General features: G+C 57.3%; 1 protein-coding gene across 6 annotated transcripts; it reads right to left on the reverse strand.

The window, feature by feature from the left end:
- TBC1D24 (TBC1 domain family member 24) lies at nucleotides 1–26,335 on the reverse strand. 6 transcript variants are annotated; one of them, XR_004816401.2, is made up of 10 exons: nucleotides 26,253–26,335; nucleotides 11,017–11,134; nucleotides 8,820–9,901; nucleotides 8,182–8,199; nucleotides 7,575–7,733; nucleotides 6,375–6,438; nucleotides 5,415–5,510; nucleotides 4,954–5,176; nucleotides 2,323–4,600; nucleotides 1–568 (listed from the first exon to the last, which is right to left on the reverse strand). XR_004816401.2 is itself a non-coding variant. In XM_035717341.2 (9 exons), exons 3-9 carry the CDS (start codon nucleotides 9,782–9,784, stop codon nucleotides 4,446–4,448), a joined length of 1,680 nt encoding a protein of 559 aa, XP_035573234.1. In that variant the 5' UTR covers nucleotides 9,785–9,901; nucleotides 11,017–11,134; nucleotides 26,253–26,335; the 3' UTR covers nucleotides 1–4,445. The 6 variants fall into 6 exon arrangements, 4 of the variants coding, with proteins under 4 accessions (XP_035573234.1, XP_035573235.1, XP_035573237.1 ...); XR_004816400.2 differs by having other exon boundaries at nucleotides 1–1,559; XM_035717341.2 differs by having other exon boundaries at nucleotides 1–4,600.
- Between the last annotated feature and the right edge of the window lie 54 nt (nucleotides 26,336–26,389).

Here is a 26,389-nt window from a genome sequence, read left to right on the forward strand (position 1 = left end):
TTTTCACTTGGTCTCGCCATCCTTTATTCACTCAGATGCTCCAACGTGTCAATCTGGTAAAATCCATTTCTCAGCCAATGACCACCCTACACAAGAACGGGAAGATAAAGGGACCCACACAACCCTTTCTCCTCCTTAATCATTAGCTCACTAGCTTTTGGCAAACCATGTCCTTTGCCAAGCAGCGCACTTCCGTATGAAATGGAGCAGGGCCCCTCCCGGACCTCCATGCCGTCACTGGCGCCCCTGGAGCAGACCCGACCTGCAGGCACCCGCACTCGGGGGTGCTTCCCGGCAACCCAAGGGCTTCTGGCCAGCTGGGAATACACCTGCGGATCTGGCAAGCTGAAGCAGCGGCTCTGCTGCTGTGCCTCTGCGTCATGTCACGAGTCAGCATGTCTGTGCGACAGCGTGTCCTCTGATTTTGCTTCCTTGGTCCCAAGCACAGAGTTAACAAATTCCATAGGGTCTGGTCAAGTGAGCGTGTCTGCAAACATGTGACGCATTTCATCTTCAGTGACGAGTCACGTGATGCTGTACCTCACTTCTTGACCACAATCTGACACGACTATAATGAAGATCGTAATTTTTAATTGAAATTTTAGTCAACATACAGTGCAATCTTGGTTTCTTCCACAAGGTGGTCACTTTCCTACTTTTGTAGGCTTGCAGTTTTGTCCTCTCAGACCTCTGACTGATTTCTTGGGTGTTCAGAAGGATTTGATAAGTATCTAGCTGTGTTCGAGGGGCAAAGACGAGCTCAGGGCCCCCTGACTGCTCTGCCATCTTAACACCTCGTGGTCATAATTTTGTTTTTTTAAAACAAAATTTTTAAAGATCCACACCCTTCTCTAACTTAGATGTGGTAGCGTGAAGCACCTGTGAGGCATCCGCTGTACTCCTGCTTCAGCTGGTAACGTCCACATGCAAACGAGACATTTGGGGGCGGAAGGACGAGAACAGTCACGACAGGCATCCATGCCTGAGACCTCACTGTGCTAATTAGTGGCAATTTACTTTTTTGAACAGGTTTAGTCTCGTGAATTTTGAGGACATTCTGCGTTTTTAAAAAAAATGTAAATATCTGTACAAATTAAATCTATTCCTAGAACAGAGAAAAGGACTGGACAAACTGAAGGAATCTGGCTAAATCTGTAGTTAATAGCATTATATATCAACATTTGTTACTGCTCGGATATGTGCCCTGTATCTACACTGCAGGAGGTGGGCGGGGGCTATGGAAAGTCTCTGTACCACCTTTCCATTTCTCCTGTAAATCTGAAGTTATTTCAAAATTAAAAACTTACAAAATCTGAATCTATTAAATACAACACACATAAGGGGACTATAATGGCCTTATGGCTTCAGGAAATGGGTAAGAGGAATCTGAAAGCCTGAAATCTTCAGAATTTTCTAAAACAGGGCAGCCCTGGTGGCCCAGTGGTTTAGCGCTGCCTTCAGCCCGGGGTGTGATCCTGGAGACCGGGGATCGAGTTCTGCATTGGGCTCCCTGCATGGAGCCTGCATCTCCCTCTGCCTATGTCTCTGCCTCTCTCTCTCTGTCATGAATAAATTAAAAAAAAAAAAAAAGAATTTTCTAAAACAAGTTGCCATGAAGAACTCAAAAAGTTAAGCATGCAGCTTATAAAAGTCAGAAAAGTTGAAATACTAATTTTGATTCAGCAATTAACTCTTGAAAAATTCATAATACAAATGACTTACTCTTCTATTATAAATTATTTTTGAAAAAATAATGTCCTGAAGCCCTAAAGGCATATAGTCCACTTTAACAATTTTTTAATTTAATGAACTGTTTTTAACTACGTTCTATTTTATTTTTTTGTTAAAAATTTATTTATTCATGAGACATACGCAGAGGGAGAAGCAGGCTCCCCGCAGGGAACCTGATGTGGGACTCGATCCGAGGACCCCAGGATCATGCCCTGAGCCAAAGGCAGATGCTTAACCCCTGAGCCACCCAGGCGTCCCTGTTCTGCTTTATTTTTAAAATAAACTTTTTAAAAGTAAGCTCCATGTCCAATGTAGGACTCGAACTCACAACTCCAAGACCAGAGTCCCATGCTCTTCGGACTGAGCCAGCCAGGCACCCCTCAAAATAAGTTTTTAAATGCTTCTAGAAAAAAATGATAATTCGTCATGCAATTCCATAACACGTTAGCTATTTTCAACATCAAAAGCAAATTTTAGGTAACCAGTAAGAAATGATAGAGAATATTAACAAAATGTGTTCTACTTGGAAGCACTTGATACATGACTAGACATTAAATCGGAGTTAAAGATGAAGGTAATAACCACACGTACCTTTACTTCAGCAGGACAGCTGGGAAGACGACGTGAGAGCCGAGGGAAAGGAGGACCATGCGTGCGCATGCGGAGACCTCACGCCACAGACAGAGGTGGTGGCTAAGCAGCGCTGGGCCTCCTACACTGGACCCCTCGGGGCAGCCAGAGACTCCTCCAGATTCACTCTCAGAAGAATCCCCCAGGCTCCCTCCAGAGGGAGCCACACAGACGGTGCTAGAATGGACCTCCAGGCGCCCTGAAAGGCCGTCAACATTCCACGGATGATGCACTGACCAGCATGCTGAGGGTGCCGCCTGTGGCACCCCGCTTGGTAGCAGGCCCAGAGGAGCCCCTGGAGGCCCCTCTGACCGAAGACAGCAGACTTGGACCGTCAGAGTTCACATAACGAGACCGTGTTTAATGAACACCAAAGTTGGTGCTACAGCAGAGGGCTGTGGGGGCTCAGAGCGGGGGCAAGGGTGGCAGTGGTGGGGGGTGGGGGTGGCGAGCATGGTACCGCCTCTCAGCACCTCTGTCCCTTACTAGGGACTCACACTGTCCCCCTTGGAGCCTCTGGACAGTCCCTGGGGACAGCAGAGCAGGATGACTGGCCCCATGTTACAGGTGGAGAAACAAAGTTCCAGGCAGATTCCAGGCCTGCCTGAAACCACAAGGACTACTGGTCCTTCCTCCTGTACCACGGTGGCCCGGCTCAGAGGAGACTGGAAGAGTGGGCAGGAGAGGGCCAATGCCCCACAGCAAGAGCAAGCAGGATGGAGACGGCAGAGGCACGGTGCCCGGGGCCACCAAGGGCCGCAGCCACGTGGGAATCAGGCTGGTGGGCGGGACCCCTGGCACCTGTGGCTCGAGCTGCCACAGGCTTACAGGGCTGCTTGGGTGGCTGTTGGCTTCCCCTCCTCCCCCCAGTGCCCAGGCCCTCAGGACCAGCTGAGGGAGGTCATGTGGTGGGAGGCTGCTCCCCAAGTCTTCACGGGGCACCTACAGTCTACAGGGCCTGTGTGGGGCCGGGCTGGGTAGGGCAAAGGGGGGAGGTGGCAGCACAAGAAAGCCATGCTGTACGCCAACGACAGGGCTGAGAGAGGGCTGTAGGGGGGTGTGCAGCGAAGGAGCTGCGTGGGAGGGGCCCGGGGAGGAGGCAGGTTGCACGTGCTGACAGACGAAGACAGGGGTTCCACACTGAGGAGTCTGGGTGGGATCCTGGGGCCACCGCAGAGGCTGCAGGGGAGCGGAGGAGGCCCCCAGCAGACAGGAGGAGAGCTAGGAAGCGTGGACTTCACCGGGCAAGTCCCTGGAAATGGAGCTGGCTGGGGTGGGGTCTGTGGCAGAGGGCCCCTCCCTGGGCCATTCTGGGCTGCCTCTTTGGGACTGAGCCCGCAGGGAGGCCCAGCAGAAGCCCCAGGCTCTGGAACACCAGGACACATGATGTCCCCTCAGGCCCTTCCTCATACTGGTGCTTGACCCTCCCTCGGGAGGGGCCCAGAGCTCAGCACAAATGCTGCCCTCCCCTCTTTCACCCTGTGGTTCTCATCGGAGAGGCGGCCACAGGTGCCGGCCAGCAGGGGGAGGCGTCAGGACCCTGTGGGGGTGGGCGGGGACAGGGCCAAGGAGCGGCACCCACACAGGAGCAGCCCCCCAGGTGCGGGTGTGGTGTCTTCGGGTGCGGTGTCTTTGGAGCCACCAGCCACAGGACTCAGGGCTGCTCAGGGCTCTGCTCCAGAGCTATGCTAAGACACACCAGCAGGGGGTGCCACGGACCCACACTTGGTGGAAGGTTCCTTCTGCTGTCAGGTCCCCACCCCACACCAAGGGACTGAGACTCAGGGGCTGCAAGATGCGGCCCCTCCTAGGCCTTGGGCGCAGGAGTCCTCCAGAGCCCAGAACAGGCGAGTCCCAGCTAGAGGCAGCAGCAAGTCTGAGCAGGTCTGAGCAGGGACACCCCCCCTCCCAGCTGAGGTCCCAGCAGCCCCTGCCCGGCCCCCCACCAGAGCACCCCCACGCTGCCCACCGCAGAGCGGGGGGGGGGGGATTTCATCTACTGCCTCTCCCCTGAAGAGGGGGTCTGGCCACTGCCTCACCCCCCACTGCACGGTGGCAGCCCAGTCACCACCTGCGCAGGCGCATCACTGGGTGTCAGGGTCCTGGAAGCCCCAGGCCTCCACAGCAGCGATGAGGAAGTTCTCAGAGCAGAGGGGCTGGTTGTTGAAAGTGTCGCAGTGGCCGGTGCGGCCCCGGTTCAGGTCCCCATCGATGTAGAGTGCCTGGCCACCGCCTCCACCTGGGGGAGGCTCAGGTCAGGCCGGCTGCCCTCTGTCCACTCTGCTCCTGCTCCTGAGCATCTGCCCTTGCAGGGAGCAAGCCTCACAGCTGGCCCTGCCCTGGTCCTGCCAGAGACTTCTCCAAAACCACAGGGCTGACCCTCGGTCTCCTCAAGCCCCCCTGGCCAGGGTCCCCACCGTACAGCCGCCTGTCCCCATGCCCACCCCCGTGCCTGCTCCAGCCTCCACACTCCCAGTTCTCTTGTCTGCCTGTCCCTCGGGGAGGCACCTGCTACACGGGAACCCCGGCGCCCCACAACCCTGCGCCCATCTCCCAGGCTAAGTGACCAAGGGCAGGCAGGGAGGTGCTCACCTATGATGAGGCAGTCGTTGCCTCCGGCCATGAACATGGACTCAGTCTTGGAGGGCAGATTGAAGTGACGTGTGGCCAGGAAGGGTGAGAGGCGATCTGCAGGGTCTGAGGACATGGGGCGGCAGGGAGGGGACGGGGCAGCGACAGCCTCCAAGGACACCGGCTTGGTCAGCTCCGGGTGTTTGATGACCACCCACTCATAGCGCTGGACCTCAGGCTGCAGCTGAGGGCAAAAGGGCAGCGTGAGTCCCAAGCACACAGTCCCCCGTGGGCCCTCCTGCCCACCCACTGCCCCCCGTCTTTGTCAGCGCCAGGCCCTGTGCCCGGGCCGGGGAGACGTGGCACAGGGCAGAGAAGGCTCGCTGCCTGCTCTTGCACGGTTTGGTCTGATGGTCACAAACAAGAAGCCAACGGGGGGGCTGTGGGGGCTGTGGTGTGACCACCCCAGCAGACTCACTTACCCTAAACACGAAGCACTCTCCGGTCCCAAAGAAGCCCACTTTGCCTCCAAACTTGTTTCTCTCACTCCAGTCTGTTGACAGGTAAGCCCCACACACCTGGGGAGAAAGGTCATGAGGCTGCACCCCGCCTACTTGTGGGAGCACCCCTCGCTTGTTGCTGGGGGGTGGTGATACAGTCACAGCTGGGGGGCCCTGTTGGCACCGCCGCACCACCACCCCCCCACAACCAGAGGGCCAGAGGTGGCCAGTGGTGTGAGGAGGTCAGAGTCTGGAAGGCAAGGGGTGGGCAGCGAGGGTGGGTGGGTGGCCGCCTCGACCAGCACCGGCTTATTTGGGATACTTTTGTTTCCCTCCTTGGCCCTCAAGCACGGGAAGGAGCCCACGTCCACACTCAGCCATCAACCCCAAGGATGCCCCTCACAGAGAAGCTTCCAAGAGATGACCCTGTTCTAGAATGTTCCCCAACGCCATCAGCCAGCAAAGCGCGAGATTCCCTCAGACTCAGTCCTCTGAGTGGCTGCAGGCTTTGCCCTAAGTGTCTGACCATGAGTCACCTGCTAGAATGCAGACACGGGATTCCCATGGGTGCAGGCTTGGGGGCCAAGGAACAGAGAGCCTCTACCGGGGAAGCATGTGCCCTTGAGTTGGGGGCACCTGGGTTCTAGCCCTCATGGACGCCTCAGGGCACTTCCCAGGTGACAGCCCCTGCGGACAGAGGACGCCCTGAAAACCACCTGTCAGGGTGGAGGCAGGGGGCAGACGACAGGGCAGCAGGCAGTGCTCCCTGAAGCCAGGCCCTGTGGTCTCAGGCGGATTCGGGGCTTAAAGCCCCAGGGGGACAGGGTGGGGGTCACAAGGGGAGGCTGGACTCACCCATGTGAGTGGACGAAGCCTGGGTGGAGGTTTCAGGGCAGCACCCACCCTCCCCGAAGTTCATCAGAGGCAAGGACCCCTCCTCACCTCCTTTTGCGTGGTCTTAATGAGCAAGAGGGTGGGTTCGTGTCCTTCACACTGGAAATAGAACCTGGGGGCAAAGATCACACATGCCAGCCTTACTACCTCCTCTGTGCCACCTCTGGCCACAGCATCTGGTGCCCACAGCATCCGAGATGCCCGGCCACCTGCGGTAGACGGGCCTGGGGACCAGGCATGACAAGAAGCCAAGGAGCTTCTCAGCCAAGATGAAGCCCAGAACAGGCAGCCTGGGGCCCAAGCCGTCAGCTACGCCAGGACCGCTGGCCCTGGTGTGAGGTGGGGGAAGGCGCAGGGCAGAGTCCTCAGCAGGCATAGCCATGTGCCAGGTGCTTCAGGGACACAAGACCAGAGGAACAGGTCCCTGCTCTAGGAAAGCCTGGAACGTGCCCAGGAGCCTGAGCCTCTGGGGGACACGCAACACTGGGAAGTGCGTGAGGAGCCCTGACATCGCACTGCGGTGGCACTGAGTGTCCAGGGCTTGCATGGTATCCCTGGTGGTCCTGCCTGGCCCATCCCTCAGCGGGCCTCCCACGGAGCACAGAGGTGGGGAGCAGGGGAGTGTATCTCTAGCTATGCCAACACACTCATGGGCCGCAGACAGTGCCCGCCATGAGGGCTGGGGCAGCTCTCCCAAAGTCACCTCTGTGGGGCCACCTGGGACACAAGCCAGAAACTTCTGAGGCTACCTGCCATCTAAGGCTAGACTGGAGCTACCTGGCAGAGTTGCCTCAGGAGGCGGTACGCCTTGAGGGGGCCCTTCCACAATACTGTGGCCCCACCTGCGGACCAGGCAAGTCGAGGCTGGGGAGTAACGCCCCAAGGCCTACCGCCACAGGTCACCCTGTCCTAGGACTCTGATAACTCCTAGGTAGGCATCTGCCTCCTGCATGGTCACAACACCAACGCGGGAGCCTGAAGCTGTGCTGGGTATCCAGGGCAAGGACCCCTCAGGTTTGGGTGGCCTGGGAATGAGAGAAGTCCAGGAGGAGGGGCTCCCAATTCCAGGGCCCCCAGGGGGGAGGCAGAACCTTGCCCAGGTGTATCTGAGGGCCAGTCGCCAGCCAGCAGAATATTCTGGGAGGCCCCACAGCCCACTCTGTCCTCCCATACCGCAGGCCCTTAGAGTCCAGGCCCTGGGGCCTCAGGAGGGCAGGGCCCAGCCCCCGTTGGGCTCCCGGGTGTTACCTGGTGAGGCTGTACCCGTGCTGCAGGGAGGAGAAGAGCAGGAGGGGCTGGCAGAGGGCGAAGCGTTCGGGGACCCACGACCAGATGTCCCTCATCTCCTTCACACTGACAATCTCCGAGTGGAAGTTCTCTGCGTGCACGGCTAGGTGCACAAACTGCCTGGGGAAAGCGGGGGTGGGGGGTCAGAGCACAGCCGGGACCCCAGCCCTGACCAAGCCTCCCTCCCCCACCAGGGATGCAGAGCCTCTTATATAAGCTAAGCCCGCAGGGGGATTCTCACCTATTTAAGAAACGGGATGGTGCTGACCCCTGGAGCCCCACTCCCATGGGTACAGAGGGGAGAGCACCCGGCCTGGGTCGCGACACAAGCACTTTTCTCTAATCAACGGGGACAGAGAGCGAGCCAGCTCTGCCAAGACAAGGCTTCAGAGCCAGCCGAGCACTGAGAGACAGCACATGTGAGGCAGCGGAGCAGAGAGACAGGGCCTGGACATCAGCCAGGCTTCAAGGTGGCACTACCCAAGCCAGAGCGAGCGGCCAGGCCCTGCGACAGCCAGGCTAGAGGAGGGACAGAAGCCAGGCATAGAGACGTGGTTTCCAGACCTACCTTTTAGAAAGTGAAACACTGAAAAACAGGAGGAAGCAACAGACACAGAGAAGACAGAGAAAAATAAAACAGACAAGGAGAGGTTAGTGGGAGGCACCGATGGCCGGGACGCAGCTGCCTGCGGCCCCGGAGAAAGGCCTCCGTGCCTACAGCCTGCTCAGGCCGAGACAGTGTTCGGACGCTCGCCGGGTGCTATGCTCGGGGCGGGCAGCGTACCCAGCAGCCACGGGGACAGCAGCGAGGGAGCCCCGGCAGAGGGAGGGAGTGACCCCCCCAGCGAGGGCTGGGAGTGACCCGCGGCAGTCAGCCTGGCCACTACAGACCCTCTGACCCCATGGTCGGCGTCTGGCTTCCGTCTTAGCCACGGCCTTGTCCCCGAGGGCACGACCCTGCGCCTTCTGCAGCCACAGCTGCCTGAGCCGGCCGGGGCCGGGGCCACAGGGCCCCTTCTCCCCTCCCGTGGTTTTCTGTCCAGGCAGGGCTGGCGGGCGGGCAGGCGAGGGTGGGCGACCAAGAGGCTGGCAGGACAAGTTCAGGCCCCAACACCCAGGATGTGCCCCACCCCAGCTCTACCCAACGTGGGCCCCTCAGAGCAGCCTGGGGCAGGCCACACCCAAGGCCCCGAGGGGCCTGCCTACCTCTTCTGCTTGACGGTGATGCCTTTCTGCTTCAGAGCCTTCTCGTTGGCCATCTGCAGGAGCTGGATCTCCTTGCGGGAGAAGAGGCGGATGGCAAATGCCTTCTCCAGCAGCTTCTCCGGAGACACGGTCTTGGCGATGTCCCTGACGAAGGCACGAATGTCCTGCTTCACGCTGTCCGACTCGAGCGGCTGCCCAGCTCTGACCTTGTGAAAGAACTTGAGGATGGCCAGCGCCACGCGGTACAGCACCTTGTACCCCTCCACCAGGAAGACATCGAAGACGCGAGCGAAGTAGCTGAGGGGCAGCTCCCCAAACAGCCAGCGCTGCCAGTCTGCGTACACCTGCAGGACATCCTCGGACACGGCCACCATCAGCTTGTGGGCCGCCTGGCAGTACTTGTTCACAAGGTCCCCAAACGTCATGCAGGATGACTCGAAGGCCAGGAAGCTCTGATCTACAAGCTTCCTGCTGGGATCATTGCAGGCCAGGATGCGGCAGGCGTTCTCAAAGCACTGGGCCTCGTCCGTGCTGTAGTGGAGCAGCAGAGCCACGACAGCGGGCAGCGCGGGGCAGAAGGACACGTCGGGGAACTGGTTGGCGATGCACAGCAGGATCTTCCGCACGGCACCCTCGCCCCGGGTGTTCAGGCAGTAGCTGGGCACCTGCGTGTTGTCCACGAACTCGGGCAAGGGCAGGCTGGTGCCGCTGTGCTTGCCCACAATCTTGCCCACGATGTCGCTGTACACGCTGGCATCTGGCGTGACGGTTCGGCAGGGGATGTCGCGGATCAGGCGCTGGTACACCTTGCCCCGCAGGGCATAGCTGTGGGCCCAGTAGCCCTGGCGAGCCAGCTGCTTCAGCTCCGCCAGTTCCGTACAGCTCAGCTCCTTGGGGCCCTGGTCCTGCACGGCAGCGTCCATCTTGTCTCTGTCCACAAAGCAGTTGTACCCTGGGGGGTCCATGGTGCAGGCCCCGGCGCCCCAGGGGCGAGTCCTAGCCTGCCAGGAAGGGCACGGAGCCGCTCAATCCCCGGCCCCCTCTCTGAGGCTTCGCGGTTAACCTGTGTGCCATCCCATATCCTGTCGGATTAAAGATCATGCTTAATACGTGCAGGCGAAGGGTCATGTCTTAAAGAGCATGTTTTTGTTTCATCTTTCTATAAAGTATTAGAAGGGCTTCCATTTCAGATAAGTTGTTATTTTGAGAATTCACTATGAGCTCTGGAGTAGAACTTCTTTCCACAGGGCAGGTACTGGAGTAGGTCACACACACTGAGTACTCAGAGCTGGGGCTGAGTTCTCAGAAGGGCTAGGCCAGTCTTCCCCCGCCCCACCTGGGCCACCAACCATCGCTCCCCCACCCCCCCGCCCCCGGGGCCACCAGCCTCCCCACCCCAGGCCACCAACCATCCCCCTGGGCTGCCAACCTCCCCCACCTGAGCTGCCAACCACCCCCCTGGACCACCAGTCACCCCCCACCCAGGCTGCCAACCACCCCCCTGGGCCACCAGCCACCCCCCACTGGGCCGCCAACCACCACCCTAGGCCACCAGTCTCCTCCCCTATCCGGGCCGCCAACCACCCCCCTGGGCTGCCAACCTCCACCACCCAGGCCACCAACCATCCCCCTGGGCCATCAGCCTCCCCCCACCTGGGCCGCCAGCCCCCCTCCCAGCCCCTCACACCCACGGGCCACCAGACCACGGTACCCCAGCAAGTCCAGAGACACTCAGTTTCTGCTCCCTGAGGCTTTGGGCCTTCACAGCTGTGCGTGCTGCACCCCACCGTGTTCCTGCTCTGCCCCACTATCCCCTGGATCAGAAGCCAGCGGCCAGCCCTTAACTCTCTAGAGATTTCAGCTAAGATTCAGGGAGAGAAGAATCACTGCCGGGGAGTAGACAAAAGGGCTGAGAAATAAATGGAAGGTGTCGGAGCTTCAACACTAACGTGTTTCTGGGTCCGAGTGAGACAGAGGTATTGGGGGATCTGGTGCCGTCCCTCCATCATGGGCAACCGCTGAGATCCAGGCAGACGTGACAAAACAGGTACGACGTGCAACCTGAGACTCTCCGGCTGATGGGTCACCGCATGTGGACGGTAAGACAGGCGTCTACCGTTCAGGATGCCACAACTTGACGTCTGTCTTTGCCAAAGGCTACCGCCTTGGCACAAAAATGCCACGTCTGCCCACGTACCTCGGACCAGCCTTTCCGCCCGAGATGGAACAAGTGTCCAGAGGTCTCAGGCTCTGCTTCAGAAGGTGTCACTGAACGACCAGACAGTTGTAATTTCTCCTGCATCTATAACATTCATCTGAAAACATAAAAAGGAAGTTGAACCTTAAGGATGCAGAGCAGAAATTGAAAGAATCAGTGAGAGGGTGGCTTGAGAAAGCGCCTTCATACGGTGTGGTTTCTTTCATTGTGGTAAAATATGCATAAGATTAGCCATTTTAGCCATTTTTCAGTGCATGGTTCTGAGACATTAAGTGTGTTCACACGGTTGTGCAGCCCTCACCACCATTAGTCCCCAAATCTTGTTCTTCTCCCCCAGTTGAAACTCCACCCCCATTCAACAAGGACGCCCCCTCCGCAGCCCCTGGCGCCCACCCTTTTACTCTCTATGAATGGGACACCTCTAAGGGCCTCACAGAAGTGGAATCATGCACACTCATCACTTTGTGTCTGGCTTATCTGAGCACGACGTCCTCAAGGTTCATCTAGGTTCATAGTGTGTATCAATTTTTTTTTTAATTTAAGACTATTTTTTATTCTTTATTCTTTCTTTTTTTTTTTAAGATTTTATTTTTTAAGTAACATCTACCCCAACATTGGCCTGGAACTCACAACCCCAAGATCAAGAGTTGCACACTCTACTGACTGAGCCACCCAGGCGTCCCTACAGCAGTTTCAAGTTCACAGGAAAACGGAGAGGAAGGTACAGAGATTTCTCACACCCCTTGCCCTCACACATCCACAGACGCCTCTGTGGTCAGTACTGCTCACCAGAGGGGGACATCTGCCACAGCAGCTCAGCCTGCATTAACACATCATCATGACCTGAAATCTGTAGAGTAACTAAGGTTCGCTCTAGATGTACATTCCAGGAGTCTGGACAAACGTAGGATGACATCTCCTCACAACAGGACCATATAATTTCCACTGCCCTACAATACCTCTGCGCTCCACCTGTCCATTCTGCACCCGTCAGAATTTCATTCCTTTTTTTTTTTTTAAGATTTTATTTATTTATTCATGAAGGATACAGAGAGAGGCAGAGACACAGGCAGAGGGAGAAGCAGGCTCCACGCATGGAGCCCAATGTGGGACTCGATCCGATCCCGGGACTCTGGGATCACGCCCTGAGCTGAAGGCAGATGCTCAACTGCTAAGCCACCCAGGAGTCAATTGATACCGCTCTTATAGGAGCTTCCTCATAGAGAAGATTAACTAAAATAAAGGCTTTGTGACAACATCCACATAACATGTCCCACCAGCAATGCCTCACCCACAGCAGGACCCGGCCTACTGCTGGGCTGGAGCCTTCCTTTTCAGAAGAAAGTAAGTCTTGGGCACCTGGGTGGCTCAGTCAGTTAAATGTCGGCCTTCAGCTCAGGTCATCATCCTGGGGTCCTGGGATTGAGCCCCGTGTCAGGGTCCCTGCTCAGTAGGGAGTCTGCTTCTCCTTCTGCCTCTCGCCCCACCATTCATGTGCTTGCACACTCTCTCATGCTCTCTCAAATAAATGAATAAAATCTTAAGAGAAAGTCTTTTTTTTTAAAGATTTTATTTATTTATTTATTCATGAGACACAGAGAGAGAGAGAGAGAGAGAGAGAGAGAAGCAGAGACACAGGCAGAGGGAGAAGCAGGCTCCATGCAGGGAGCCCAATGTGGGACTCGATCCGGGGACTCCAGGATCATGCCCTGAGCTGAAGGCAGGCGCTAAACCGCTGAGCCACTCAGGTGTCCCTGAAGAAAAGAAGTCTTAATGGAGCCGGTGTATTTGCTCTATCCTGAGTGGGAAAGTAGCCACGGCCCCCTCTTCCCCAGGCCCTATGGCTGCTCCCAGAGCCATATCCAGAGCCATGCCCAGGCTGTGTCCACAGCCCCCATGTGCAAATTACCTATAGGTTTGTGGGGTTTTCGTTTTTTTTTTTGTTTTGTTTTTTGTTTTTTTTTTATAAATTTTACATGATCTCTACCCCCAATGTAGGACTCAAACTCACAACCTGGAGATCAAGAATCACATGCTCTCCGGACTGAGCCAGGCAGGTGTTGGACTTATAGGGTTTAAACCCTTCATTCCGGGCTCTGGGCCCACTAACCTCTGAAGAGGACCCCAGGCCCATCCTGTGTGCATGAACAGCAGCAAATTATCAGGGCAGTAAACATGTTTATAAGCAGAACAAGAGCTGGGCAGGACAGCACCAATCCTCACTCAACCGGCCTCACGTTCAGGTGGAATATTAAACTGGAAACTCCAAAAACGATTATCGCACTTTGCAAAGTTCCGTCAGAAGGGCCTCCAGGGAGAAGCAGACAGTTTCATTTGCTGCAACAAGTAGCTCAGGGACACGCCGGACTCCGAGGGAGTCGAAGGCAAGGGCATGTTCAGGAGACCCCAAAGGAGCTCCCTGGACCCGCACAGGTGTCCTCTAGTCCCCACCCCAAGAGGGAGCGCAGCATTTCCGAGGCCAGGCACTCAAGGCTTGCAGTGACCGCCTCAGGCGTCTATAAAACCAGATCCAGGGCGGTTTTCTTACCTGTCATTGTCATTTTTAAATAGGAACTCATAATCACAAAATGGTCAAATAACACAAAATCATGGAACAGAAGTGTCGAGTCCCGTTTCAGTCCCTCACCCCAATCCCACTCTGCCTTCCACATAAAGATGATCGCTGCTCACATGTTAGTGCATATCCCACAAGGCCTCTTCCCTAGATCTACACACACACTCATTCACCATGAAGTGGGACTGTTAAGCTCCCTACTGGGAAGGACAAGTCAGGGGGCAGGAAACACAGCAAACATATAAGATAATCAAGGTTGAAGCTCCTGCCCTGGAGCTAAGTTTTGGAGCTGACGGCCTGTCTCCCCAGATATCCCCCCTGCAGCTCGCAGCTGCCACACCACACTGCCCACCTGCCCCCCACGCAGCAAATGGGCCTCTCCCGCTTCACGTCCACACCTGGGGGTCGGGGTGAAGGGAGGCAGCAGCGAATGCAGGAGATGACCTAGGGTTCAGCCAGTCAGGCCTGGCTTACCAGCCAGCTTTGTCACTTGCTTGCCTGAATCTCACACAAGCCTGCCTCTTCCCCCAAAGGGCAGGTGCCTGCGTATAAAACGGAGCTGAGGGATCCCTGGGTGGCGCAGCGGTTTAGCGCCTGCCTTTGGCCCAGGGCGCGATCCTGGAGACCCGGGATCGAATCCCACATCGGCCTCCCAGTGCATGGAGCCTGCTTCTCCCTCTGCCTGTGTCTCTGCCTCTCTCTCTCTCTCTCTCTCTCTCTCTCTGTGTGACTATCATAAAAAAAAAAAAAAAAAAAAAACAAAACCGGAGCTGATAAATACAACCCACCGCGTGGGTGGTGGCCCTCATGCAACACCTGCGGGGTGAGCTCACACTCCAGGCTCACTGGCTGGGGGCTCAAGTGGCACCCAGCAGGCAAGCACCCCCACCACCACCACCGCTCTCTCTCACTTCTCCTTATCCACGCTCTGGCAACTTGCCAGCGGGGCTCCGCCAACAAGTGCCCCGGAAAACCATTTTCCTTGGGCCTCCTGATGGGGAGGGAGGGAGGGAGGAAATGATTTTTTTTTATCACAAATGTTGCACTCACCTAAAGGCCACCCTCCTCCCCAACCTGTCTCAGGTTCACTGCAGAGGAACAGGATGGGGCCAAGGCTGGTTTTTGGAGGGGACACCTCTCCACCACCCTGGGGGCTCCCAGAATTTGGAATGTAGGGAGATACTTGGTATGTTCTGTCCTCAGCTCTGGGCCTCGCCTACAATTCTGGGAAAATTAAAAAAATTCTACTCAATCTCCTTTCAGACTCACCAGAGGTACACTGATGATTTCAGAGAGCCAGGGCCACAGCACACCTGGTGGGTGACAACTACTTCACTAGGCTAATCAGAGTGGACCTCTTTCAATTTGAGCTCCAGTGACAAGAAGGAAGCGGCCAAGAGAGCTGAGGAAAGGTCACTATGGACAGTGAGAAGAACAGGCGCAAAGGCCCTAAGGCAGGAACAGGCTGGTGTGCTTACAGGAAGAGACGGGCATCCAGAATGGCCAGAGCACAGCAAGCCAGGGAACAAGCAGCAGAGACACCAGGGGCCAGCTCATGCACCGGGAGGGGTGTTGATTTTCTTCTAGGTACAGCCGGAAGCAGGGAAGGGATGTGATCCAACGAATGTGCTTAAAAGCCAATTGTTAGGAGGATTAATGAAGACTGTTTATAGAAAGCGCCCAGGCTCGCCTGGCACGCAGGCTGCTCAGATGTCCCCAGGGCTTCTCGTTCTGCACAGGGTCCCCTGGCCTGGTACGGGCTCAGAGACATCTGGGGAGTGACAGAGACCTGCTGGGTCATCTCACTTGACCAGTCCTGCAGAGGGGCCCCCAGCACGGCCCCCTCTGGTGGGAGAGGTTCTCCCACAGGCCCACCAGAGTCCCTTGCTCTCTCTTTAGGAGCAGTCCCTCCAAATGGCTTCCTCAGCAGACCTGCTTCCCCTGCTCCTGTAAGCCCCTCCAGTGACCCTCTCAAGCACTGTGCCTGTCCCGAGGGTTCAGGCCACCTACAGTTATTCTTGAGCAAAAATAAAACAGAACTCTCTAGGAGCCCCTAGGTGGTGCGGTCAGCTGGGCACCTGACTCTTAGTTTCGGCTCAGGCCATGACCTCAAGGGAGTCTGCTAGAGTTTCTCTCCCCTCGCTCTGCCCCCTCCTGGAGCATACTTCCTAAAATAAATAAATCTTAAAAAACAAACACACAACTCTAAGTGGAAATGAGTGACCCCTATTTCACCCAGTGTTATCTTGCTATACTGGCAACAACTCAGTCCGGCTCCTCTTCCCGTCACGCTGACCACTGTGCCCTCTGGCCACTGCCCTGGGTATGCCCAAGGCAAGTTTACATCAGGCCTGGGTGATGGGGAGGATGCTCCCCACAGGCCCCAGCCTTGCTTGCTGTGTTCTAGCCATTCTTCCTCTGTCTCTAGGGAGGAAGCTCCCACGAGGAGCCACTTTCACTGGGTGCACCCCATGAGAGTTCCTCTCAACCTCAACTCTGCCCTCCAGACCTCCAAGAAGGTCCTGGCCCATGGTGCAGGAGCCCAGGCGCCCCAAACCTGCCGGTTCTCCTCCATCAGGTGTACAGGGCCCCTGCCTACGGGAGCAGGGTGAGAGGAGAGGGCCCAAAGACCGCCTGCTGGGATAGCAGGGCAGGAGATGCCCAGGAGCAAGCAGCTGGCACCACCTGCTCAAGCGGGACCCCTCCTCCCCCATCCTCAGGGACGGCTGAGCACAAAGCCCACAGCTGCTGGCTGCCCTAGCTCCTGTAATTCTAAGGACAAGTCAACGACACAGAGATGGCTCCACTTTATAGGTTAGAGCACCAAGTACAGAGGGCACCCACGAGTCCCCAGCACACACAGAACCTGCTCAGGTCTGTCAGCCTGTGAGGCACACACGGCGACCCCTGCTGCACCCACAACCCTTTTCTCACGTCAGGAGCACAGGCCACCTGGACGGTCAGCCCCACCCAAGCTCTCTCCTCAGCCTGGGCAGGGCTGGCTTCCTAGAGCCGCACTGCTGTCCCAAAACACGGCCCAGGGTCCTCTGAGTCATGACACCTCTGCATTTCTCACCTCTTACGTGGGGAACGTGATTTTCTCAAACTCTTGGATGTGAATCTCACTTTCCTGTGACAAAACGCAGACACACGAATGAAGTCTGGGTGATTCCATCTCAACCACCCACCAACACTGGGGTCTGTGCGTCCCTTCCAGGCCGTGCCTCCCGGGGGCCCGGCATACCACCACGGCTCCCCTTGCCCCAGACTTTTATTCATTTGACAAACTTCTGTTGAGATACCTCTTGTGTGCCACGAGAGGCCAGGAAGGGCAACGGGAGACTAGCAAGGCAAAGCGTGGACATCACTTGAGCACAGCAAAGGTACCCTAGGTGTACAAAGACGGGGAGCCAGCCAGGTGCAGGAGTGCCAATGGGCACAGCAAGCTGGGGAGCCTGCGGCAGCTGGTGCCAAAGGGCTGGAGCTGGGACAGGAGGGGGCTGTGGCCTTGTGTGCCAGCTGCACTAGGAGAAGAGACACCCCCACACAAGAGAGAGCACAAGGAGAGTGAATCTAAGCAGAAGCTGGCACGATCAGACCCACATTTTAGAAAAATCGCCCTGGCGGCCGAGAAAGGAGGGCAAGGTCCAGGGAGGAGGCATGAGGAGGGGTGGGATGTGGCCACCCAGTGAGGATGAAGAGGACCCAACAGTGGGGGCAGACACGCAAGCAGGGAACAGAGAATCTGGCTCAAGGCAGGGGCGGGGTTGGCAGAGCAGAGGGTTTACTCCACGTGGGCGTATGAGGTGCCTCTTAAACCAAGGATGCCTCTCAGGCAAACGTCAGAGCAGCTTAGGTTGGAGGCAGGTCCTGCCCAGATGCCAACAGTGCTGGCTCCTGGACTTCTCTGCCACCTGTCAGCCTCCTGGAGGGCACGTGCACGTGCACACACACACGCCCTGCACGCCACCAAAGGGCCAACTGTGGTTCCACGGGGCAAGAGGCAGCTCCGTGCAGAGGGAGGGGAGGCCCGCACGGGGATCCTGACCCAGTCCTACTGGCTGCGTCCTCACCCCTGGCCGCAGAACAGCTCACGGCCCAGGGCTGGGTCTGCTGCGCCTTAGTCACCGAGCACAGGACGGGGCGGCTGTGCCGCGGGGGTCAGCAGCTCTGTCTCAGCATTTCCTCTGCGTTCTGAGCAATCCTCCATCTGTTCAGGGAGCAGGACCAGCACACAAGGGACCGAGAGGAAGGTGGTGCCGGCCCCAGCCCTGTACGTGTGCACATGTTGCGCATGCACGCAGCAGGACAGCAGGACAGGTGACATGCCTGGTTCTGGGCCTGCAGAGCTCCAGGGGACAGAGAAGTGTCCCCCTGCCAGGCACTGTCCCCGTGTGGAAGGCATGGCTTTTCACTCTCCAGGTGGCCCCTCAGCCTCGGAGACCACCAGTGTCCCTCAGGGTGGAGCCTATGGAAAGGCAGGGGGACAGCAGAACGAGGCGTCCCTTGACAAAATCTACTTGGCATCAGAGACGGGCATGCGGAGGTGACGCCACCCCACTCCAGCCCACCTTTGGGCGTGCGGGTGAGAAAGGCACGCTTGCTGCCTGGCGGAGGCGCTCGGAGTGCCAGGCGGGAAAGACAACATGCGCGGGAAGGGAGAGCTCAGCTCACGGGCGCTCGGGTACAGGCAGGCCCAGTGGAGCGGCCTGAAGGACGGGCTCCCGTCCGCGGCAGGCGCGGCTTCCGGGGAGGAGGCGGAAGGAGGTGGGGGGCCAGGAGATGCCCCTGAGGCCATCTGGCTTCGACAGTCAGAAGGGGCAGGGATGGGCCTGGGCGCATTCCAAGGCAGGTGGTGACCACCCACTCCCATGACTCCGGAACCTTCTTCTCAAGTCTGAGTCAAATTGGACTTCCTCATGAGGCCCAGTCTTCCACGCGTCTGTGGGGAGGCCGGGAGAATGCCCCCTCCCAGCCCCAGGAATCTGCTGGAGGCCACGGGGACAGAGCTGGAGGTCACCGTGTGGAACCCGCGTGGGGATATCCACCTCCCCACCTGCGCCCTCAGCTGTAGGATGACACGTGGTTCTGCTGGGGCTGGGGGAGACGGTGCCGCAGACTGGGGTGACCAGTCACTGACCCCCAATGCCCTTATGTGCTGTCCTTTCACCCACCTCTCCCCCTCCCCCTCTTCTGCTCTGGAATCTGTGACACAGAGCACCCACCTCCTCATCCTCTCCAAATGTGCCCTTCGTCCTTCTGGTCAGACAGCAGGGGGCTCCCCTGGGCCCTAACCCCCCATATCAGCTCTCCCCAGGCTTTGCACCCCTTCTATCTAAGCTCTCACTGGACCCCATCCCCCTTTCCCCATACAATGCCCCTCCTCTATCTGGGCTCTCCCGGACCCCGTCCCCCCTCTATCACTAGTGCTCTCCCTGGACTCTGCCGTCCTCTATCTGTGCTCTCCCTAGACCCTGCCCACCCCCAATCTGGGGTTTCCCCAGATCCCGTCCCCTGTCCCCTTCTATCTGGGCTCTCCCAGACACTGTCCCCCCTCTGTCTGTGCTCTCCCTGGACCCTGCCCAACCCCCCATCTGGGCTCTCCCCAGATCCCGTCCCCTGTCCCCCTCTTTCTGTGCTCTCCCTGGACTCTGCTCCCCTCTATCTGTGCTCTCCCTGGACCCTGCCCACCCCCCATCTGGGCTCTCCCTGGACCCCATCCCCCCTCTATCTGTGCTCTCCCTGGACTCTGCCCCCCTCTATCTGTGCTCTCCCTGGACTCTGCCCCCCTCTATCTGTGCTCCTCCTGGACCCTGCCCACTCCCCCATCTGGACTCTCCCCAGATCCCGTCCCCTGTCCCCCTCTATCTGGGCTCTCCCTGGATCCCATCCCCCCTCTATCTGTGCTCTCCCTGGACCCTGCCAGTCCAGGGTCCTTGTTTCCTATCCCCTCATCCCTGCAGGGCAATTTGAGGCAGGGTGGGCAGCCTTGGCTTGATGCTCCCCAACTCTAGAAGCCTTTACATCTCTATCACTTCATTCACCTCCCAGTCAGCTCTGAAACTGCCATAGATGGTGTGTCACGAACAACCCACTGGCTCGTGATCCCATCCAAGAGCTCCTCACGGTCCTCTCCCCTCCTCCCACAGTCGTGACTCCATCTCCCCTTACCCAGCGGCCCCTACTCCCTCTCCCACTCAGCCTAGACCCGCCTGCCAAGCCCCTCCCACCCTCTTGCCTCTGCCAGCAGGCACAGCCCCGGGGAAGCAGCCTGCACAACTTCTCCAGGCCTGCACACAACTGCCGAGCTGCCCTCAGAGCTGCCTGGCCCGCATCCTCTCTCCCTGTGCACACCCCCACCAGGACAGCCTCACACCCACCTGTGCGCTTGCCCTGTCTACCTGGCCCTGCATCCGCATCTCCCCCGGGGCCTGGATCTCCGTTCCCCCGCCCCCCACAGCGTTCCCTCTCTGCTCTGAGAACCCATAGGCCGCTCCAGCTCTGTTGCTCTTTTTTCTTTCCTTCCCAGCGGGGTGCACCCACCTCCCCCCTTGCAGGGACACCCTTGGGCCCTTATCTCCCTGAAACATGCAGGGGTAACCCCGCTGCTCTCAGCTCCCCTCTCCCTAGGGCTCCCTCCTGCCTCTGTCCTCCACCCTCCCCTGTGCCTGTCTCCTCACCCCTTGGCTGCCACGCCATTCCTGCCCTCATCACTCCACGTGTCTCTTAAATGTGGCTTTTGCAGGGGTCCCCGTTCTTCTCAGCCTAAAATCTTCTTGTGAACTCAGGTCCTGTAACCTCCAACTGCTCTCCTGAGCGTCTCCCCCGCTATGTTCACTCCATAGGACCCACACGGCTCTGGGCTGCACCTGACAGCCTGCCCTTCAGGATCTGGCTCTTGGTGCCACCCTCTCCGGATGTCCACTGTTGAGGAGGCCAAGGCAGGAGACACCAATCTGCTTCATTCCTCGGCCCACACGCCCCCTCCTTTGCCTGCCTTCCTGACCCCCCAGGCAGGGTTGCAGGTGCCCTCACTGGGACCCCTCCTTGTGCAAAAACGGTTTTAACTCTTGAGACACTGTTGTGAGGCCCTGCATCTGAGTCCAGCCCTTCTCCTGCCCAAGGAGTTCAGAGCTCAGGTGCTCCCATCACACCCAGTGTACTTGGGAAGGAGGAAACAAGAGAAAGAAACACGAAGACTCAGAAAAATCTCAAACCACTTTAGCCTAAGAGGAAAATTTAATTCTAAATAATAACAACAGGAGCGTTTGCCAACTTGTTCTAAGCATGTGACCTTCCCAGCAGGCATCTTCGCATAACGGGAGGGCAGGCTGTGCCCTACCTCAACCCTGAAGCAGAATAGTGATTTTTCAAAGATTAATGGCAACTGGCACTCCACGGCAACTAGCAGGCAGCCGGTTACTGGGGAACTGGACAGTGGCCCTTAGCTGGTGGCGCCCAATGAAGGGCACATGCCAGGGACAAGGGGTGTAACCATTAATGAGGCCTTACTCACAGCACAGCTAGCTGGCCTGTCTGCCTGTCTCCAGGCAGAAGTTCAAATGCGGTCTCACCAATGGCACCTGAGCCCAGGGCATGAGACCTGGAACTGGTCCCAGTTAGCCACTCAAAACAGTTCCCTATGTCCCTCTGTTGGGTCAAACCCCTGTCCCCCAGCCTGGTCTGGTCTGCCCACAAGCAGGGGCTAAGGCTGCACTGGGGCTCTGCTAATGAAGAATCTTTATCTTCTGGGCAAAAAAGGGTCCTCCCAACAGCAGGTCTGGGAAAATGCCCCCCGGGGCACGTGATAAATCAGCTAGCTGCACGGCAGGAACGGGAGAAGGGAACTCGCCTGTTAGCACCATTAGAATTCTGACCAGTCTGAATTCCAAGCAAGGTGCCTGTGACGGGTGTGCCGCAGAAGGCTGGGCACAGAGGAGGTTCTCAACAAGTATTTTTAGACCTGACAACAAAGCTGGGGCAAGAGGGAGTCTTGCAGGTATAATCATTTTAATAGGCATTCGAAACACTTCCTTGGCACCGGCATACCAAGTGCTGGAAAATAGACACAAGCTGTCAACGTGCTTTGGCTGCCTGTGGGCACATGAATGGACTGACCACGCCAACCCAGGTGCAGGTGCGAAGACAGGAAATCACAGGGTGTCAGGGGCCCCAGCTGGGTCCCAGGGTATGAGGAAGCCTTGGCCCAGGAGGCAGAAGTGACAGCATGGGCACGGAACAGGGCCTTAGTAGGCACAGCCGCTCAGGGGCCGGCAAGCCCTGCAGTCTTTAAGAGGGCAGGCCAGTGATCATCATTCATGGTGCAGAAGACAAAACAGTTCCATGGTCCAGCCGGCACAGCCCCCAAGAAGCCAAAGGGCCTAACACTGAGGCAGGGCATTCACTCCCATGTGCTTGGTGGTGAGGAGGGACAGCCCCAAAGGACAGCGAAAGATGCTCGAGGCAGGAGTAATTAATGCATATACCTGGATCTTTCTAAGGCCAGTAGTTCTACCAAGGTGGGGAGGCTAGAACAATCCTTGCTGGAAAAGGAATTACTGAAGATCATTAGAGAACCCTAATGATTCAGGGTTCTCTAATGATACAAGGAAATGCTGAGGGGACAGCATGTGGAGGGAAGCTTTGGTGGGAGCAGATAAGGAGCTACATTTAGAATACTACACAGCAAGGCCTTTATTGGTAACAGAATCGCCCATAGGTAAGCAACCCTCACTGTGTGCATACCCAATTAAAACTGTGTAACAATTAGGCAGACACAGTTTCAGATGATGGGAAATAAGCCAAGCCATGTAGACTGTGTTCTCAACCACCTGTAAAAGGAGAGAGCAAGTTTGGGTAGGCTGGAGGGAGAAACCATGACTGCTCACACGTGACCCTTGCCAGCAGGTCCTTGTGCAATACGTGGGGCAGGCAGATAAGGTCATGCAACCCAGGCAAGGGGACACAATCACCACAAGACAGAACAAGATCTTGTTTCAGGTGCCCTAAGTGAGGAGCATGTTCCATCAGAGACAAAGATAACTTCTAACAGCCCACGGTGCACTTATCCAAAGGCCAGACCAGCCCTGTGGGGCCTGGTGCCTGAGGGCAGATAGGAGCTCTTTTTGCAACACGGGCCCTTCCTCATCCTCTCCCTGCTCTGCCCCCGGGCGTGAGAAGACAACAGGAGAGAGCACCACACATTAGGCTCTGCATCAAGAGTCCTCCCAAGGTCCTGCTTGCTGCAGATGCTGATGTACCACACAGAAACTGGGGTCCTAGAGGTAGAGCAAGGGGAGCTTGAGAATTCCAAGACTTTGAATCAATCTCTGGGTCTGAAAAACACTTTTTTTTCAGAGATCTAACTGTAAGAATGCTCTGAGAGGACCAACCCTCGGCCTAGAGAGAAACAGGGTCCTTTGAGATGAGCGACAATCTGGAAGTTTCCTAAAAGGCACATAGACCTATGAGACAGGAGGGACCCTGGAATCACCTGATTTTGCACCTTTAGTATTTTACATTTTTCTGTTTAACCAACAGGGGCCCTATGACAGAGATAAAAAGCCCACCATCCTGCCCCCCAACCCCAAAGGCAAGGGCTTATTAATCAGACATCCACTACCTCACCCACCCTCTGTTGTATGGACATAAAACATCAGGGGCCTCCAGGCTTCTCTTGCTGGCTCCGTACACTCCTCTGGGGAGGCCCACCTGTCCCTATGGCTTCAGCACCACAGGAAGGAGTCCCCTAAATGCTCTCGAGCCAGGATGTTCTCTCTGGCTCTAGACCAACATACATCCGCCTACCATCAGGAAACCTCACCGACCCTCAGCTCAGCATCTCCAAACAGAAAGTCATCACCTGCCCCCAAGGCAGCTTCTTTCCGGCACCCTGTGTGTGTGACGTGGCACTGCCAACTGCTGTCACCCAATCTTGGAGTGTTTCCTATGCCTTTCTCCCTGCCCCTTCCCCTCCTGGCAGCCACTTGTCTCAGGGTCCTGCTGCAACCTGCACACCCCCCCACCCCCAGCACCTTTTTCTGTGCTGGGCCTACATCTCATAGTCTAGGTAGACTTCAGTGGCCCTTGACAGTTCCAACTTGGCTCAGGCCTTCACCCCTCAATGTGCCTACCGCTGCCCAGTCACCCATGGTCTGGGTGATCTGGTCAGTACCCACAAAGCTGAGATCTGTCGGGGGCTTCCCAGGGCTCTCAGGGTAAAATTCAAACCTGGGCCTGGAACTCAAGCCCCCTTCCCCACCTGCCACCAGCCTCGCTCTTGCTGACTGCCAGAGTTTCCCAAGGCGCTTCCTGCAACGGCATCGTGCAGGGTAGCCGTGCCTTCCTTCCTTTGCACGCACAGGCAAGGTCCCTCTGCCCGGAAGGCTCTTTCTCTCACGTGGTCTTGCCACATCTATTCCTCCTTCAAAATTTAGCTCAAGCCCTTCTCAGGAGTCCCTACCGAAGGCCCACGGAAGGTTCTTGCTTGCTTCCTACAGCAAGCTGTCCACCTCTCAAGGCAGGCGGTGCCACAGCGCACTGTGAGCTAAGGGCAGAGGCTCCTGCAGCTCTGCAGCCACATGACACCTGTGCTGGGCCTCCGTGTGCGAAATCAAGCAGGATTTCGATAAACTTGTGTTGAAAGCATAATGAAAGTCACTGAATAAAGAATTTAAGTGGATTCTTAATAAAATGCCTGAGGTTGTTTTTTTTCCCTTTGATATTACTTTGATATTATCTCCACTTGGAAAGTGACACTTGAAACAGCCACTGAAATTGCTGCCTTGCGTTGAAAAGGGCTTCTTTCTTCCATGAACAGAGTTGTCATAACAGGAAAGGTATGCTTCAACAGGTAAAACATTGAACAGGGTAAACGTTAAGTGCTTTTTTATAACCTGCCTCATTGTTCTTATGTACTTAAATCTGAAACCAACTAAAAGCGGACACTTAAATACATCTTCTGAGGTTGGCTCAGTCTGTAACTAGAATTAGAAGCAACACCGTGTGCCCAAGGTCACTGAGCCTGCTGGACAGTCCTGGCAGGTGCGGTGAGGCCCACCTGCAGGTGAACTTGCAGACTCGGGAGGTGAATTTTATTACTGTTATGAAAAGCCTGCGCAGACGACGCCTACGTTCCCTGAAGGTCACCCTTCACCCACATGAAAACCACTGCACTAGCTTGAGCACTTTGGTTCATTCCAGCGGTCATTAAGACAGCACCCCTTGGCTACTCCAGGCCAGGCAGAGGGGAGCAAAGATGGACAGGACGTGCCTCTCTCCCTGCTCCCAGGTAGACAAGCTTCTAAACAGATCACATGCTACCCGATAAGTACTTCACATAAAGGCTTTATCTGACGGTTGAGAAGATTAGTTGAGGACCAACCTTCAGAACAAAAGCAATTGCATGTGGAGGTTACACGACTGGCCAGGGATAACTGCAAAACCTTCGTGAGATTTCTTGATCGCTTTTTATCTGGGTTTGTTTCTTGCTGCCTGTATCCCTTTCAATGACCAAAACCTGCATCCTTGTCTCCAGGACAATTAAGCAAACAATTACAGGTGTCTGCTATGTGCCAGGGATAGACAGTGAAGATGGACCACTCGCCTTCAAATGGAGGAAACAGCTACATCTGTGCAATAATGGGTTTGGAGTTTTGTTTGTTTTTCAATCGCTGGGAAGTCCCCCGCTGGCTCCTAGCAAACACACACGATGAACACCACCTTCGAGTGCCCCTATTGGCCCTGAAAGGCAGACAGACACCTGACCAGGGATAGGAACCTGGGGAACACTGGAACACCAGCATCTCGGGCATGCTGGTCACTTGGCCCACCGCTATCCTCACAGCCTCCCTGTGCCCCCCTACAGCCCAGGGGTCTCTCAGGCAACCTCTGCCCTTTAATGCCAGCTCCATGGGTGGTGATCCAGGAGACCCACAGTGCCTGCTCCTGTGCTGAGTGAGGTCATCAATGAAAACCTGGGGCCGGGCACCCAGCACCCCCCACCAAGGAAAACCAGGACCCGGCGCAGCCCGTCCCCGACCTCCAGCTGTGCTTGCTCAAGGCTTGGAAAGCACGGAGCGGGCCCGGGGCCCTGCGGAAATGCTTCCTGCTGCCGGCGGGGCCTGGAGGACGGCTGCCCCGGCTCAGCACACGGGCTCAGCACACGCCGGGCGCTCCGAGGCTGATCACAGGCACCGGGGCGGCGGGGGGCGGCCGTGTCACCCCGGGAGGGACGCGGTGGCGGGTCGTCAAGCGCAGGACGTTATCAGAGAAGCGGCTGCAATTTCGAGCCCAGAAGAGGATTTCCTACCCCGCAGAGCCGGAAAGTGCCCCGAGAGCAGTGACACGGGAGCAGCTCCTTCCGTCGCTTGGCCCGGGGCCAGCCGCCGCTCGGGGTGCCGGCCCTGTCCTGGGTGGGCTCCCGCCGCGGGCTCGCCCCGCCCGGCGCTCGGTCCCGGTCCCGGGGGGGGGGGCGGGGGGCCGGGAGGGCGGACGGGCTCCGGACCCCCGCCCCGACCCCTGCGCCCCCGCGTCCCCCTCCCTCCGCGCGCGCCCGCCGCGGGGACAGCCGGCGATCCGGCCCCGCTCCCGGCCGTCACGCCCCCGCCCGCCGCGCCCGCCGCGCCCGCCGCGCACCCACCTCCGCCCGCCGCGCCGCTCCTCCTCAGCTCGCCGTGCGACCGAGCGCGGGCCCGTCTGCGCACGCGCACACTTGGCCCCGCCCCCGCCGAGCACGCGCCGCCGGCCGCCCACCCCGGCGCCCACGGGTCCCGGCCG

Source organism: Canis lupus, chromosome 6 (genome assembly GCF_003254725.2).
Source record: "Canis lupus dingo isolate Sandy chromosome 6, ASM325472v2, whole genome shotgun sequence".
NCBI lineage: Eukaryota > Metazoa > Chordata > Mammalia > Carnivora > Canidae > Canis > Canis lupus.

Excerpts from the sequence above, each read along its gene's own strand:
- TBC1D24 (XM_035717341.2), bottom strand. The coding sequence starts at position 9,784 with ATGGACCCCCCAGGGTACAACTGCTTTGTGGACAGAGACAAGATGGAC. Across the intron at positions 6,439-7,574 it reads CACGGGTACAGCCTCACCAG|GTTCTATTTCCAGTGTGAAG; the intron begins GTAACACCCGGG and ends CTTTGCCCCCAG. Across the intron at positions 4,601-4,953 it reads CAACGACTGCCTCATCATAG|GTGGAGGCGGTGGCCAGGCA; the intron begins GTGAGCACCTCC and ends AGCCTCCCCCAG.